This window comes from Mollisia scopiformis, assembly GCF_001500285.1.
Source record: "Mollisia scopiformis unplaced genomic scaffold LY89scaffold_21, whole genome shotgun sequence".
In the NCBI taxonomy this organism is placed as follows: domain Eukaryota; kingdom Fungi; phylum Ascomycota; class Leotiomycetes; order Helotiales; family Mollisiaceae; genus Mollisia; species Mollisia scopiformis.
In genome coordinates this window covers 118,044-133,694 of record NW_017263601.1, presented here as the reverse complement: position 1 = coordinate 133,694, position 15,651 = coordinate 118,044, and the positions used below count along the sequence as shown (strand labels likewise).

Genomic DNA, 15,651 nt, shown 5'->3' with positions numbered 1-15,651 from the left:
GGAAACATTGATCATCTGAGCCATCGGCAGAGTGACATGTCTTGGAGAAGCTTGTCTTCTCGATTGCTATGGGATCCTTGATCATCATGGAACCTCGTTTGATGCACAGACAAGTCGAGAAAGAAATGCTTGATAGAGTCTTCGGTAATGAGTATTTCGGACACTCCTTGTGCGTGAGCAGTCTTGACTAAGCCGAGTGAATCAATTGCATTCTCGGTAGATGTCGAGAGCTGGCACCTGTCCACGAGAAAGGCCACCACGGTGGCGCGATAGGGTTGGTTCTGCCGAGGGCAGCACAGCCGGACTGGATCCAGGGCATCGGAGAAGGGCGCAATATAAAACGTAAAAATGTAAATTACTGCTGTTAGCACCGAAGATGAAGATGCTCAATGCCTCGCATCCTTCAAGGCAGCTTTTCGTTGGACATGATCTGGAGTCCAACTAGTTGGTTTGAAGCTTAATTGGAAATATGTGACCGAAAGCGACCGGCTCTTCAATGCACTTCCACCAGCTCGTATCAGCATGCGGCTTGGTTGGTTGGACCGGCCGACCTAGTAACCGCGCTTCAAACTCGAGGGACATTGCGAAACTGGCAACGGTAAACGGAAATCAGGTCTGGTCAGATCAGCTCATACTCTATACTGTACACAATGTAAGAGCGGGAGATCAAAGAAGCCGTGGCAAAGCAAACTGTTTCTTACTTTTTCTTGCGTGCTCTGGTGGCGTTCAAACACTTCTTTCATCTTCAATAGCCACACCGGCCGGCCGACTTACTCGTTAGTCTTTAGTCTGGAGTGGAGGGGTGCATCTCCATCTTGGCGATGGAATCTCGAAGCCGGTCAGCATTGTTCCATCCACTTGGCGGGGTGCGGTGCGCAGGAGCTTCTTCTGGTTCTGGTGGGAATACCAAGTACGCATACGGAAGCAGAGGAGGTGCAGGGTCGTATTGGTAATTTTCCGCTGCAATCACGTACTCGTACGGAGTATCGCTTTCCATGCAATATTCTGTACGAAAGTATCTCTCGTTGGTCCCCTGAAAATGATCGACCAGTGGGGACCTGGGAGTGACAGTGCTTGGCAAAAGCTTGTCTCTCCAAGTGCGTCCCAAACGGGTAAAGTGAGATCTTGGAGGAAGAGAACAGCTCGCTAGAAGGAATTTCAGCAGCACCAGCAGCAGCAACTTCAACATGATGCGGGCCCCATGCCGGAACAATCTAACGACAACGACAACGACAACGACAACGGCTGTTTGACACACCACACCAGCCGCAGAAAAAGAATACGAAAGAAGGGAAGAAGCGTGAGACGGTGCAATCACGCTGTCCACAACGGCGTACGGTACCATCGCACTGGCAATGAAGAAGAGGGTGCAGCGCAGGGTCTCTCCTTTCCAATGTTCCTGACAGGATGAGACACCAAATCGCTGATAGGCCAATGGGCGAACGCTAGTCTCCTTGCATTTATCCTCTTCTTCACTCACCCAACTTGAGAACAGCCACCGTAGCCCCATATCCACAGCAGATTCCACACGGTCTTGCCTTGTCCAGGCCCAATCTTCGCAAGGGCACAGAGGCACAGAATCATGACTTGCGAACCACGTAATTAATGTGCGGTCCCTCTTTAGAAACAGGCAACAGGAAAAGCACCTCCCGGCGTCTGCAGCTTCGCGTGTGTGTTTGCATTTGAGATGTGCTGGGTCGTGCAAACTTCCCGACGGGGGCAATCTACGGGAGTTGCCTACTGTCCAGTCTAGTCCACAGCCACCTTGGGGTAAGTTCACTTTCATTTCAGCCCTTCGACCCTGGGAGTCAGGATGACCGTAGTTCCTTGCCGCTCAGTGACCCAGCCCAGACGACCAGACCAGGGGTGGGGCCCGGAGATGCTGTGCTGCTGTGCTGAGAGAGGTGATACCCAGTTGGAAAAGGAAAGCACTGTATGTAAGTAGTGGTAAGAACGTGCAAGCAAGCCATCGTGGGTCCGTTCCTTCTTGTCTCAGATCAACCTCAGGAAAAGTAGAAAACACCTGGGAAGCCTCACACTTCGAACCTTTTCTCCAACTTCACACCCTCCCTCGACGAATCATCAAACCTTCTCCGTCCAATCGCTTGGATACCTGCCATGCGCCGACCAACAATCGCTGCGTCTACTTAATACTGCTCCGTCTTCGTCTTCAATCTTCTTCTTCATACGCTCCTTCATTCACGTCTCTTTCGACGCTGAATGCTCGTGTGACTATTCTACCACGACTTCACGTTTGTCCTTGGTCCTTGACTCAGTGCTCCCTCTCAGATACACGTCTCCATCACCCTGCGTCCTCGACTTTCCAACATCTCTTGAGGGTTCCTCTTCGTCGACAACAATGGCCAAAGATCTGGATCTCCTGGTTCGAGAGATACTGGTGGTGAATTCCACAGATATTCCCCACAAAGGACCTCATGTCACCAAAGTGCCCCTCCAGACAATCTCGAAGTTGGCGCCCTTTAGTGCACTCATCATCAGCATTATATTCGTCGTCTACTTCGTCGTACGATTCTACGTCCTCGAAGGTTTCTTGCTGAGGAGATTATATGGAGAGACGTACACACGGATGGACGAGACAACAAGAAGAGGCTTTGTCAATCATCATATCGCCGGCTCGACAAAACTGTTGATATTGGTCCTTGCTGCATATCCCTTTGTTGACGTTGCGTTTGGGACTGCCAATTTCCATACACCATTCGCAGGTTCCCACTACGTTACCATGGGGGATGTTCTGATTATCGTTGCCCAAATGTAAGTCACTCTCTTCGAAGTGTGAGGAGACGTCCAGATGCCAAGAGTTACTTGTTGGATCCTAGGTCCCTTGCTGACTCAGTACAGGCTCATCGCGATGTATGTCTTCGAATTATTTTATCGACCAAAGATCTCCCCTGTTAGTGTTGGCCACCACATTGGCACCATCATGATTGGACAATCGGCCATTGCGATCAGTTTAAATTTAGTGCGGGAAAGGGATGCTACAATTGAGTTCATTCTCTGCACAGTATGGGGTAAGCTATTGTCGCTTCCAGCCCTATTGCTGACAGTGCCTCCTTATTGCGGATGTCTTACTAATACTGTCTCTTCATAGGTGCCTTCGACATTGTCTCCGAATTCCTCCCTCACATCTCCATCATTCTCTACCGCGTGTATCCCAACGAGCACAAATTCCTCTACAAGATTTTCCGAATCTGCTGCGTCAGTACACTGATTGGGACGACCGCGGAAACTGCTCTAACAATGTACTTGTTCGGAGTGCTATGGTATGATTGGACAATTGCCTTCAAGATCACAACACCAATGCTTCATGTCCTGTTCGCCTCGGCGCAATTATGGGGGAGCTACAATTTCTACAAGATGTTCAAGAAGCAAGAACGTATTATCCTCCGACTGGACGGGAAATCAGGGGACGAGGAAGCTGCACCAAAGCCAGAACAGGATAATACGAGACAGGAGCAGATATTCATTTCCTCCATGGACGGGGATAGATCTGGACAGCCATCTCGAGACGGGTCCGAGGTGGAGTTAACCGTCAACCCAACACGATGAGCCGCATCATAACGGCGGCGACTTTCCTTTTGTTTAACTCCCAAGCGTTGAAATTACGACATAGCGATGCATCAGCGACGGGCTGGGGAACATGTCTGCTTTTTAAAAATTCCGGGCGAGGCAACTTAGCTCTTTGCATATATGGCTGGTGGGAAGGAGCATGGCGTTCAGGTGGTGGCTTTACTTTGCTTTGCGCGCATTTTCGGGCCTATGCTATGTACATTGTATTCCTTTTCTTGTCACAAATATCTTCCCAAGACTACCAGCTGGATGCTGCGAAGAGTATTGTATTGTACGTGTTTTACAGCAAATCCGCCAGCTCTTTTTCAGCTTGCTCAGAAGAAGAAGAAACTTTAATACAGAAAAGAAATGTTCAATTTGAGGAACTCCATGAATGTGAGTGATACTTGACGAGGCTGAGATCTGGTGGTGGGGACTAGTCAGTCAATGCCAAGCCACTATGCAAGTGTGGGCTTGGATGCCATGATTGCGGTTGTGGAAGACGTGATGTTTCTAGATATTTTTTCTTCAGCTGACTATAGGTCTTGGCATGAGAATGGGGGTATTGAGGATCGTGTTGGTGAGACATGTTTCGGGGTTTGAGGGGGTCGGATTAGATAGCGGAGATGGTGAATTTTGGTCAGTGGAGTGGAGAGGAGAAGATTTGTATGTGGTGGTGGAGGGACGGAGATAAGAGGAGATGGTGCAGATAGGGGAGGCAGAGAGGGGGTATGGGTTTGAGTTTTCTGGTTGTATTGTACAGTATATTGTCTGCTGGCAATGTTGTGTCTTGCGGTTTTTTGTTAACATATACCTTTCATTACCAGACAAAAAACTATGTCTCTTCTTGTTCTTCAACCTCATCAAAAATTTCCAAGGTTTCAAGGCGTTAATGGGAAAATCCACGCCACGTACGTCGAAGACAGCAGCAGCACCAGGAGAGCCCGAGTGCTTGTCATACAACGCAATGTCTCTCGTGGATGAGGAGGGTTCCGTAGTGTCCGCTTGGAGTAGTTACTGGGAGGCGGGGGGATGGTCCGTCGCGGGTTTGGAGAGTGAATGAGTGTTTCTTGAACATCAGGGGGGCTTTGGTGTTCGCTCTTAAATCTGGCGATATATCTTGGGGGGCTGGGCAAAGAATCGGATAGAGGGTATATATATGAGGCTGCAGTTTCGTCTTTGGGGATTCCGTGGAGGCGATATGTCAGGGTGGGAGGTTAGGTCATATTTGGTGTTAGTGGATTGAATTGTGGTTCTTGTTATATGGGGGTTTGGATGCTGGTGTGAAGACATAGTGTGTATTGTTTTGATTTTTGCTGTCAAGGCCTATTGTTTGTTGTCAGTGAATAGTTGTTGCTTCAGCTCAAAGACTCGGCCTACAACCAAACTTGATGGCAGAATATTGTTCGCTCTCGAATTTGTTCACTTTTGTTTCTAGAAAGTACTCTTGTTTTGTGATGTATTTTCCTACTGTGAGTTGCTCTCTTTCTGTAAATTACTCTCCTTGTATTAGTGTATATTCTCTTCTCAAGTTTTTTTTTTCCTATTGTGAAGTGCTTTCTGCATGTGTATCTTTCTCCTCCTAGGAGACATTTTCCTCTTGGGAGATGCTCTCCCCTTCTGATACTTTCCCACCTATGAAGTATTCTCGTCTTGTAAATTACTCTCCCCCCAATGATACTTCTTCTTTACTCAAGCTCTTTCCTACTTTTAATGTAAAAATTCTAAAATATCAAAAAGGGTTCCTGCTATGCATGGGCACGAACCATTTTCAGACTTTCCTAAAACCAACCTCTAAAATCGATCAACGCACGGTTCTTTTTTCTCTCTATCAGAATTTCAAGTCTTACTCCGATCCCTAGTACACCACATTCATCATTAAGCATATATCATCTGCATGCAAGAAAAAGAAACATGCTAATCACGTGACGAAGTATGCAGGAATTCGACCACTCGGAAAATATCCTCTCAGCCTCATGCGTTTTGGTGCGACTATCAAAGTATGAAGATCGTAGCTTTCATCTCTTTCAATTTTTGGATTTGTTTGAGAGTGAAGGAGATGAATTAATTTATATTTGACCGTTACTTATGGCAGTGATGTTTTGTTTGATACAAATGCAGGCCTGTACAAATGTGAAAGCTGGAATGAGGGTGATTATTTAGTAAGATCGAGAAGTTGGAGGAAACTTTCGAAATAGTAGACACTTCTTAATTTCTTTCTTGGTTTTCTTTTGTTTGTCTTGACTGAATTAAGCAACGATGTTCAACAAGAGTATAAAACGTCCATGATTGATCTCAAGATGCGGCACCGTAAGCTCAATCTTGCATCTGCGAGGAACCGCTATCCCAGTAGTAGACCATGTCACTATGATCAATTTCGAGATTTGTGTCACATATGCTCCATGATGACGTTCGCACTTTCGAGATCATCACCGGGAGTCTCGGGACGACAGAGGACAAAATAATCCGGCAATACATCCCCAAGGAACTGGAGCTTCAAAGACAAGCAACAGAACGTAACACACCGTACACAAAGCTCCACTGAGTGCCCCAGGAGCCACTCAGCAGCTGCTTGAATCACGTGCATCAAAATACCGCAAATCAAGTCAACGGCGGAGACGCCTCCACGAGAGCAATACCCTGAAATCAGAGAATAGAAACATCCAGTCCACATACGTAACGATTACCCGGCATAAGCGAAGCCGGGTCCGGCACTCTCGCTGGCTGGAAGTGCGTCCCGATCTCAAGGTGGTCGAGACGGCCTCCAGATCGCGCCTACCAAAATGCATTTCCAAAAAATGGGGAAACCGAGCAAACTAGCAAGAAACCAAAAAGTTCGCGTGGCAGAAACATAAACTCATCATGCAGAGAAAAATATAGTAGACACTTACATTATTCTGGAGTGTCGTTGCCCAGATATGGTCGTTATTGTTCAAGGGGTATGAATCCGGAATACCAAGCACAGGCGCAGAAGCTGGAGGAGGTGAGATTTTCCTTGGCACTGCTACCTGGGATGGATTTAGGGTCCTGCGGGGGGCCGTCACGTGGGGAATGGCTGGTTGACATTTTTATAGCTTCGTCGCGCGTATGCTTCACGGAATGCGGTGAATGGTGCTTCTGGGAGTACATTTGTAGGGCCTGTGACGGACTTGCCAGTGTCTCATGGTACCACCACCACGTATTCGAATCAGCAGGCCAGACCCAGTGATCCTCTTATCTATCCGGGGCTCTATTCGCCCAGCGGCATTGATATCATGTCGATATTGGTATGTTGAATTGCTTTTTCCTTCCTCTTTCCACGCACCGTATACAGTACCTCTTATCTCAACTCCCCATATCGGTGCTCAAGTAGTACTGAACATGTCCAGATCCGTGTTTACAATCGTCCAAATCCAACGATACATATAGGAAACGTCGACGGTGCTGTAGCCTTGGTACTAGCCGACGCCGAAAAACCAGACTTACCATTGGTATACTGCTCCGAAGCCTTCGAAGCATTAACCGGGTATAAAAGCGACGAAATTATGGGACATAATTGCCGCTTCCTCCAGTATTCACCAGGTCAGGCTCATCAAGATATACGAGTCCACGAAGCCAATGCACTCGCAAGAAAAGAGTTGCGTGAGAAAATTGCGACAGGCGAAGAGGCCAGAGTAGAGCTTTTGAATTATAGAAAGGATGGAAGTCTCTTTGCGAACTTGCTTACCATTATCCCTATCGATTGGGGCGGCGACGGCCAGGCAAAGAGGAGATACATCGTTGGTTTTCAAGCAGATGGGAGGAGCAATTTCTGAGTTGGCTTAAGCGGAGTATGGAAGGATAATATGATCTGACATAAAAGGCGTTTGGCTATCACAGTACGACGTTGGATTTTTTTCTTGGAGATTGGTGTATGGAGTGGCTGTTATGCCCCGAATCTGAATAGCCATAAGCGAGGAGTATTTGGTAGACATTGAGTCGTATGTCCTATTATTTGACTTACCAGGTATTCTTAGATATCAACATGAAATATGAACCCGAGAAACGTAGTTTCTTCCGTGCAATAAATGAACGGTTGCGATAACCAACTGTTCGAGAATACCAGGACTCCACTAATGACACACTCGTGATTAACACCTGGCCCAAGCTCAACTTATAGGATTGAAAAATGATGTATATAGAAGTAGCAAGAAAGCACTCTCGAAGTTAGACTCGTGTCTTTCCTTTTCAAGCCAATATAAGTCGCCTCACTCATTCGGCGAACACATCATCTCCGCCGGAGTCCTTTTTGACAGACTGTAGATCTATTCGTGCAAAGACGCTCCTCTATTCGCCGTAATATCGTACAAAGGGCAAAGTGTGCATGAATGCGCTCATCGTCGTAATACTTGTCCTCCCTATGCCCGCTCACTTCCTCGCAACCTGACAGCTTGACCATATTTCTGTAACTTGGTGATAAGTTGATCACCCTGCTTCACGACGTCACTATATTGCTTGTTTTTATCATCCGGTCTGTTGGTCTCGATAATGCCCTTTCCTGTCACGCGGTCAATGGTACAAGGAATTCGTCCAGCAGCGATGAACTTCGCTAGGTCCCTGAAAAAAATGTTAGTCGATATGACATTGAGAGAGGAGCTTTATTCACCGATCAAGGAAATCGACCGAGACACCGAAGTCATTAGCCATGCTCTCCAGCCCCACTACTCGGTAACTTTGGAGTAATTGCTGATATGCACGAAGACGCATCTCGCGAACGAACCACCCTCGGTGTTCATACAGATATCGGTCTTGGTTCAAGAAGCTCACTTCCACTGCTGCAAGAGCTCCAAAGAATGATCGATAGCTTCCGTTATACAAGCTGCTGACAAGCTGGGCAAGTGGTGAGAAATCGAGAGCAGCTTCTGCTTCGGGTTGGTCGCTTCCAAGAGTGGTGAGATTGACGGCGGTCTTAGCAGGCGTTGCGGAAGAAACATCCTTCATTTCTTCGTCAGCTCCGGGACCAGCCGATAATGCTCCTGAAAGCGCCAAAAGCTTGTCCTCGCCATCGCCAAGTATTGCCTTGATCTCAGGTGCATCAACCACCTTTGACTTAAAGTCGTTTCTCTTTAGGGACACAGATCCAGCCAGTACGGAGTATACTACCAGAGACGAGTAGCTGCAGAGTTCGTAGCTTGTGAAGGTTGAGAGACTGTCGAGGAGAAGAGGTGCGGCTAGATTGTAGGAGCGAACGCCTAACAGGTACAAGCCTTGGTAGGCCTTTAATCGATTTCTTCGATCCCAGTCTCCGCCACTTTCAACCAATGTCTTTGCGCGGTCAACATGCTTCTTGACAAGTGCTTTGTCGCCGTAGAATAAGCCCATCCGGATGATAGCAAGCACGAGATCAATCTTGGTTCCCAAGACACCAGTCTTCTCGAAAACCTCTTCGTAAGCAGCAATCGCTCGGTCCTAGCAGAGATCATCAGCATATAACTCGACAAATCTCCGACAACAAGATCATACCTTGTCACCCACTCGTGCCCAAAACTCTGCTCTCTTTCCTCTTGCGGCTTGGACCTCTGTGTCACCAGCCTTCTCCGCCGCCTCTTCTTCCTCCTTCTTGAAGCTTTCCAACTCCTCATCATTCTCCTTCTTTAGCTTCTCATACAGAGCCTCGTCCCATGGTAGATCAACCTTTGGTATCGAGTGTTTGCTTGCTACCATGCCCGCTGCACTTGGTTTTCGTCCGAGAGGCTTCGTTGGTTGTGAGGCGCTGACACCGGACTCGTTCAGAATTCCCTCTGCTGGATGTGCAAGGTACCGGTACAAAGGCGCCATCTTATGCTCCGTGATGGCATCTTGAAGGCTCTTCAATGAAGTCTGTTGAGTTGCTTTTGGGGCGGAAGGATTGGTGAGAGTGAAAATGTGCTGGGCGAGAGGTAGAAGAGGGTACTTCGCATACTGAGGATCAGAACCCATCTTGTAGGTTACTGTCTGTTTGAAATGGTTGCCCAAGAGTGAAAGGTCGACGGGCGCTGAAAGATTGTGGAATTTGTAGATGGTCTTGTTGTCTTCACCTGTTGATTACTTCAAGAAGCTTAAAGCTCTCGCGACCAATTCCAGGCACTAGCCGCGACGCGAGGCAGGTCCGCTCAGCTCAAATTCTGGGGTTCACACATGTGACTTCGCTCACCTACAACCACCTGCAATTCACGAATTCCAAACTCAGCCTTCATATTTCACCAAACGCATTGTGACTTTGTTACCATCGAAATTATCTACGATCCCGTTTGTCGATCCTACACCTGCGATGGCGGGCGACGCCGCTGGCATCTCCCCTGTGGATGAGCAACCTCAGCCTTTCAATGCTACCAAACTCGAACCTGCGAAGAAGCGCAAGAGATCGCGATCACCTTCGACTTCCACTCCCAGACGTCTCGATCCTCGTTCAGATTCAAAACGGAGATCTACCTCGCCTTCAAATCCTGCTAAGCGCCAACGATCACCTTCACCACAACCTCGAAAGCAGAAGCGGCCAGGTCAGCGAGCTCGGATCACAGATGCTGAGAGGGAGCAGATTCGTCAAAAGCAGATTGAACGTGAGAAGGAGCTAGAAGCTGCTGTTGCTAAGCAAGGAATTCATGATGCCGTTAAGCAGCACTACAATACAGTTCCAGAACGTGGCCGCGATTGGCGAAAGACGGAGAGTCGCATCAAGGGACTTCGAAGCTTCAATAATTGGGTCAAGAGCACCATTATTCAGAAGTTTTCTCCAAGTGAGGACTACACACCTGGAGCACAAGAACGTGGTGGTATGGTATTCGCAGAAGGCCCCACTGAGACGAAAGGTCTGCTGGTTCTCGACATTGGCTGTGGTAAAGGTGGTGACCTGGGCAAATGGCAGCAAGCTCCACAACCAGTCGAACTGTATGTCGGCCTGGATCCAGCAGACATCTCAATCGACCAAGCAAAGGACAGATACCGTCAAATGTCGTCCCGTGGTGGAGGTGGTCGTGGACGTGGTGGTAGGGGAGGCTACAATGGCAGACCACAACCTCGATTATTTCAGGGCGAATTCTTCGTTCAGGATTGTTTCGGTGATACCATTGAAAAGGTCCCCCTGGTACGTGATGTGGGATTTGACGGCTCTGGTGGACCGTCACGATTCGGTGGAGGAGGATTCGATGTGGTTAGCATGATGTTCTGCATGCACTATGCTTTCGAGAGTGAGGAAAAGGCACGCCGTATGCTGAAGAATGTGGCAGGTGCTTTGAAGAAAGGAGGTAGATTTATCGGCACGATTCCCAACTCAGACATCCTGACTGGTAAAGTCAAAGACTTCAATGACCGCATGGCGTCCAAAAAGAAGCAAGCCGGGCCTGCTGAGGACAATGAAGAGGGAGAGGAGAAAGAAGATGACGGGGAAGTTGAGGAGGGGGAGGCAGAAGAGACTGCAGGTTGGGGCAATGAGATCTACAAAGTACGATTTCCAGGAGAGACCCCAGCAGATGGCATTTTCCGACCTCCGTACGGATGGAAATACAACTTCTTCCTACATGAGGCTGTGGAGGAAGTTCCTGAGTATGTTGTTCCTTGGGAAGCGTTCCGTGCTCTTGCAGAAGACTACAACCTGGAAATGCAGTACCACGCTCCCTTTGATCAAATCTGGAAGACCGACAAAGATGACGAGACGTTGGGACCTTTGAGTGAGCGTATGGGAGTCAGAGCTAGGGGTCAAGGACGTCTTCTTGTCAGCGATGAGGAGATGGAAGCGGCCAGCTTCTACGTGGCATTCTGCTTCTACAAAGTTTGAACACCTCTTACGCTTCCTTCGTTCTTGCTATTCCACTTCTGGACAAAGTACTCTTCAATCATACAAAGAGGAACCAGTTCTGAGGTGAAATTCGTCGCTGACAAAAGATCTCTTTGTGGCTGAGCACAAATTCGAGTGGATCTGGGTCTGAATCGAATATCAATTCACCGGCCGCAATAGTTTCGCCCAGATTGATAGAACTCCAGACTATCTATTGCGTTTCATTTCGGTGGATAGAAAGTGCACTGAAGCACTGGTTGTACTGCATACTGGAATATCTCGGCGTTTGGCTGATCAATTCAAAGCATCTAAGCAGGGTGATGGTGGGCGTTCATTTCTGCTATGCGTTCATTTTCCGGTGCAACAAACAGTATAGACACGATATCTGCTTCTCCGTAGCATCGATAGAGATAGAAAATTAATGCTGCGTTGAACACCATATTGGATTCCGAGTTCATGTCTTGCTAGTTCATTAACTTTTGATTTGGGAACACCGCGATGAGTTTGACCTCTGCTAAAGATTCAACATTATATAGTAGGTGAAGATGATAAGCGTCATCTTGAAAGCCCATATTTGCGTTCTCTTACATACATACATACTTCTGTTTAGAGTTGAAATCCCTCTTTCATCTACCATACCTACGGATCGGATTTACGTGCAACATTGTGTGTTTTCATCTAGTGACTGTAGCTTGACTTTACTCATCCATCGCCTGTCAGAGCCGCGAGAGCGACTCGGTTTTCATTGAATATGGACAGCAATAAACTGAAGTTGACTTTAACGTCCCAAGACGATACTCTAGAAGGAAGAGAGAACCACAATTCATGTCTGTTTAATGCTCAGCAAATTATGATGTGGTCTCAAGCAAGTCTGTCAATGTTGGATGAGCACAGTTATTGGTAGCCAGAGATCAAGAACAATCAGAAGTGGAAACATTCAAGGGATCTCAACTGCAGGGTAGGCAGAGTGATCTGAGAGATTCAGACTTAACAATCACTCCATATACCTATGGAAGGGTAGATATATAGCTTTGGAGATCCTTTCAGCTGTTCTTCAAACCCTCTTGAGATCAAACACTCCCAACTACCAAGCCATAGATATCAGACATTATTCATCATGAAGTATATCATCTACACTTCCTTCTTAGCCCTCCTCATTTCGATCTCCTCTCTCTCCCAAGTTATTGTTGCAGAGAAGGCCAACAATGCCTTAGCAGACAGGTCCATTACCACCACAATGACAGTTTCTCTCACATTATACAGTACGACCTATGTCACCCGCCCCATCACAACCACTACTGCGAAACTAGAATCGGGCGTTTTGACTCTCACCCCCTCCGGACCCCTAACTACCTCCACCAAGATCTACACAGAAACAGAGTCGTACCGTGGCACAGGTCCTTCAGGCGAGATCGTCATCACCTGGTTCACCAGGACAGTGACTGAGTTGTTTACCTTTGGCACCTCTCATCAAATTCCAACAGATACACAAGACGGGGGCTTTGTTGGATTAACCCGGGTTTCAACGCCTACACTCGCGGCTGCAAGCACATTAAATACAGTAGCTCCTAGTACGCCATATGGAGAGCAGTTCTTTTCAACTACATTCCCTGGAGAAACAGAACCTACAACTGCTCCTACTGCGCCTTATGGAGAGCAGCCTACTTCAGGAGAGCAGCCTACTTCAACTTTGAGAGCTGCTGCTCACAGACTTGGTGATAGCTTGGGCAGGGCCTTGCCGCTGGAGTTGCGGCTTTGTCGATCTGAGTCCGTGGGGCGGGGACGGACTTTTTAATTCGTAGCTTTAGGGCTGCAGGGCTGCGAGCAGATCTCTGAGAAATGTATTTTTAACATAATAAAAATCATGTGCAGTCAAGCTTTTGTCTTGGGGTTGAGATGGAAGTGTAGAGAGTGATACCACCATCTGGCTTGTACGATTTCTGTCCTGTGCTTCCAAACCTTGCGATTTAAAGTGTGTGAAGTGAATGTATATTCAAACGTCTATTCACAAAAGTCTAGGCTCGCACCAGGTCAATTGAAGTATGATGAAAGTCATGACATCTTGACTTGACTGGATAGTCATCCTTGGTGATTCAGAGCATGAAGGCCAGTGATTCGAAGAGGGTCCTGGAGATACATAACAAGGATTTCTCCGCACAATGATCAGCGGACGAACGGAGAGGCTGATTTGGTGTTAACGATTGAATGGCTCGGCTCGGCTTTGTGGTTGTCTTTGACTTTTTAACTAGTGCATCTCCGCAAATCAGCGACCAATCATGCTTTGTGACTTTTACCCCTCGGCACATACAGTAGATCGCACCCGGGTTCCTACGAGGTAGTACTCGTACCACTTGCATCATGAAACATAAAAGTATCGCATGATCTCTTTCTGTTTCAAGTGGAGTTTTCTGCTGCCTGGAGAGCACAAATACAAGGCCGTATTCCATCTCAGGTTTTAGGAGTCAATAATTATAAGTTCCTTCATCATGTGTACTACACATTACACGGTATATACGAGCTGCTGCAGACCTGAAGACCACAAGCACTATGTCGGAACTGATCGATGCCAAAGCAGATCGTGTAGGGGCGTGAGGGAATTCGTGGCTAGGATGTTTGGGTCATGCTATAATTGTATGGAATGTATGGTTTCATGACCTGACATTTGCGGAGGAGAAGTACTGTTAAAAGTAAGGACATTCAGGCTTTGAAAGAAGTAAAGCTGAGAATAGAGATTCAGGTTATAGCAAAATGTCTGGTTGACAATTGAACCGACTTATGAGAAAGAGATTGTCTGGACGGAGGACGGACATTCAGAATATGAGAGCTAAGCCGAGGCTGTGGATGGATGAAGGACACTGGAGACCTAACTTATGAGAATGAAAAGTCCTAGGCTTGGTTGGGACATTGAGGGAGTTGAGAACAAAGACTTGCCAAAAGACATTGTGGTAAATGTGACGAGATGGTCATCAGTCATGCCTACAAGACATCATGTAGCAGGCGGACGCGGACGACCGAATTTGGACCCGAGCTATAAATTCAATTAAGCAAAATTTGTCCAAACAATTCGCTGCGGCTCCGCTAGCTCAGAGCGAAAGAGACAACTTCCTCCTTTCACTCCACTAACAGCTTAGTGGTTCAGGTCACTCGCTAGCATTTACAGAATCTGTGTAGGCCGATTTGCGTGGCGGCTATTGTATTTGTAGTAATGCTAACAGAAGCAGGAATAAGAGGTGGATAGGTAGTGGTTTGTTTGTGTATCTGGGTTTATTATGCAAGTGCTAATAGTAAGTAAGAACTCTTCTTCCAACACAAACAGCACTTGTCTCTGAGCTCTGAGCCACTCAATTTTTTTTGGGATTTATTTGGATAGAAGGGGATATAATGTTTTAATTGTCTCCCGTCTTTTTGGAAGATCCCGAATCTTGAACTGCAGCACATTTTCTATCCACTCTTGAGCATTCCAAGTTGTGAAGACGCTGTCAATGATCCACAATGTCAGAGACTCTCAAAGACATGGAACCCACGGAAGCTTGTTTTCCTGCTACAGGCTACAGTCCCTGTGTCACTTCACAGCAATTGATGCACCCCCAGCACGATGGACATCCAAGATCTAGTGCCCTGATGCCCCTACATTGTTCGGACATGGCGGGGATAAAACAATATTTGCTTAGATGGCTTCATATCTTTTTGAGCCACTCCTAACAATAAATTTTAATCTGATTCGATCTTAGCAATAGACTCGATAAACTTATAAAACTGTGCGCAAGAGTCCTGGAGAGCAGGAATATCAATTGATATAAAATAGCGCAAACAAATTACAAGGACCAAGCACAGCTCTATTGTCAGATCCAGACGTTGAAGCAAAGAAAATTATAGAAGGTCATCTGGTTTCTAAACAAGTAATATACAATTTTTCAAACAAAGAAGCAGGTATAATTGGGCCGAAAAGAACATAGCACCAAATAGCAAGGATAGAAAATTGAGGCCGATGATACTTCATGAACCCCACGACATACTTGGCAAGCAACATTGAGCTCTGTTTAAGGTTATCGCACCCTCTTGTAGGGCTTATGTGGAATGCATACGTGAAACTAAAGTATCTTCCAGCGTTACATCGCCCTCCGTCACCGCTCACCGGCTGCATTGTGCAGATCCGAAGACTCGACATTGTTGGGGGTCAGCCACGCCCAAGCCATTCTCAACCCCACTCCCCATTGATAATCTCAGACAGATAAAGATCTCATATCGGACGCCAATTGACCAGAACAAACTACTCACCTCAATCTCAAGGTCGAACACACCAACGATGTTTC

At 47.1% G+C, this 15,651-nt stretch overlaps 7 protein-coding genes across 7 annotated transcripts; 4 read left to right on the top strand and 3 right to left on the bottom strand.

Moving 5' to 3' along the window:
• Nucleotides 1-353: 353 nt before the first annotated feature.
• On the bottom strand, nt 354-2,246 carry LY89DRAFT_204398 (uncharacterized protein). The gene is made up of 2 exons (XM_018205808.1): nt 702-2,246; nt 354-615 (listed from the first exon to the last, which is right to left on the bottom strand). The coding sequence occupies exon 1, from the start codon at nt 1,784-1,786 to the stop codon at nt 785-787; it is 1,002 nt and encodes a 333-aa protein (XP_018066631.1). The 5' UTR covers nt 1,787-2,246; the 3' UTR covers nt 354-615; nt 702-784.
• LY89DRAFT_204393 (uncharacterized protein) lies at nt 1,970-3,647 on the top strand. Its single transcript, XM_018205807.1, has 3 exons — nt 1,970-2,772; nt 2,860-3,029; nt 3,110-3,647. The coding sequence occupies exons 1-3, from the start codon at nt 2,360-2,362 to the stop codon at nt 3,565-3,567; spliced, it is 1,041 nt and encodes a 346-aa protein (XP_018066630.1). The 5' UTR covers nt 1,970-2,359; the 3' UTR covers nt 3,568-3,647.
• Nucleotides 3,648-6,391: 2,744 nt separating this feature from the next.
• On the top strand, nt 6,392-7,571 carry LY89DRAFT_688024 (uncharacterized protein). Its single transcript, XM_018215622.1, has 3 exons — nt 6,392-6,550; nt 6,642-6,833; nt 6,936-7,571. Exons 1-3 carry the CDS (start codon nt 6,509-6,511, stop codon nt 7,359-7,361), a joined length of 660 nt encoding a protein of 219 aa, XP_018066629.1. The 5' UTR covers nt 6,392-6,508; the 3' UTR covers nt 7,362-7,571.
• An 11-nt stretch (nt 7,572-7,582) lies between these two features.
• On the bottom strand, nt 7,583-9,625 carry LY89DRAFT_688022 (proteasome regulatory particle, non-ATPase-like protein). Its single transcript, XM_018215621.1, has 3 exons — nt 9,049-9,625; nt 8,192-8,994; nt 7,583-8,142 (listed from the first exon to the last, which is right to left on the bottom strand). Exons 1-3 carry the CDS (start codon nt 9,502-9,504, stop codon nt 7,944-7,946), a joined length of 1,458 nt encoding a protein of 485 aa, XP_018066628.1. The 5' UTR covers nt 9,505-9,625; the 3' UTR covers nt 7,583-7,943.
• Nucleotides 9,626-9,835: 210 nt separating this feature from the next.
• LY89DRAFT_785664 (putative mRNA cap guanine-N7 methyltransferase) lies at nt 9,836-11,338 on the top strand (the record flags this gene model as incomplete). Its single annotated transcript, XM_018222910.1, has 1 exon — nt 9,836-11,338. The coding sequence occupies one exon, from the start codon at nt 9,836-9,838 to the stop codon at nt 11,336-11,338; it is 1,503 nt and encodes a 500-aa protein (XP_018066627.1).
• A 1,011-nt stretch (nt 11,339-12,349) lies between these two features.
• On the top strand, nt 12,350-13,549 carry LY89DRAFT_721933 (uncharacterized protein). The gene has a single exon (XM_018218686.1). The coding sequence runs from the start codon at nt 12,456-12,458 to the stop codon at nt 13,131-13,133; it is 678 nt and encodes a 225-aa protein (XP_018066626.1). The 5' UTR covers nt 12,350-12,455; the 3' UTR covers nt 13,134-13,549.
• Nucleotides 13,550-15,129: 1,580 nt separating this feature from the next.
• On the bottom strand, nt 15,130-15,627 carry LY89DRAFT_204015 (uncharacterized protein). The gene has a single exon (XM_018205805.1). It carries the CDS (start codon nt 15,504-15,506, stop codon nt 15,219-15,221), a length of 288 nt encoding a protein of 95 aa, XP_018066625.1. The 5' UTR covers nt 15,507-15,627; the 3' UTR covers nt 15,130-15,218.
• Nucleotides 15,628-15,651: the final 24 nt, after the last annotated feature.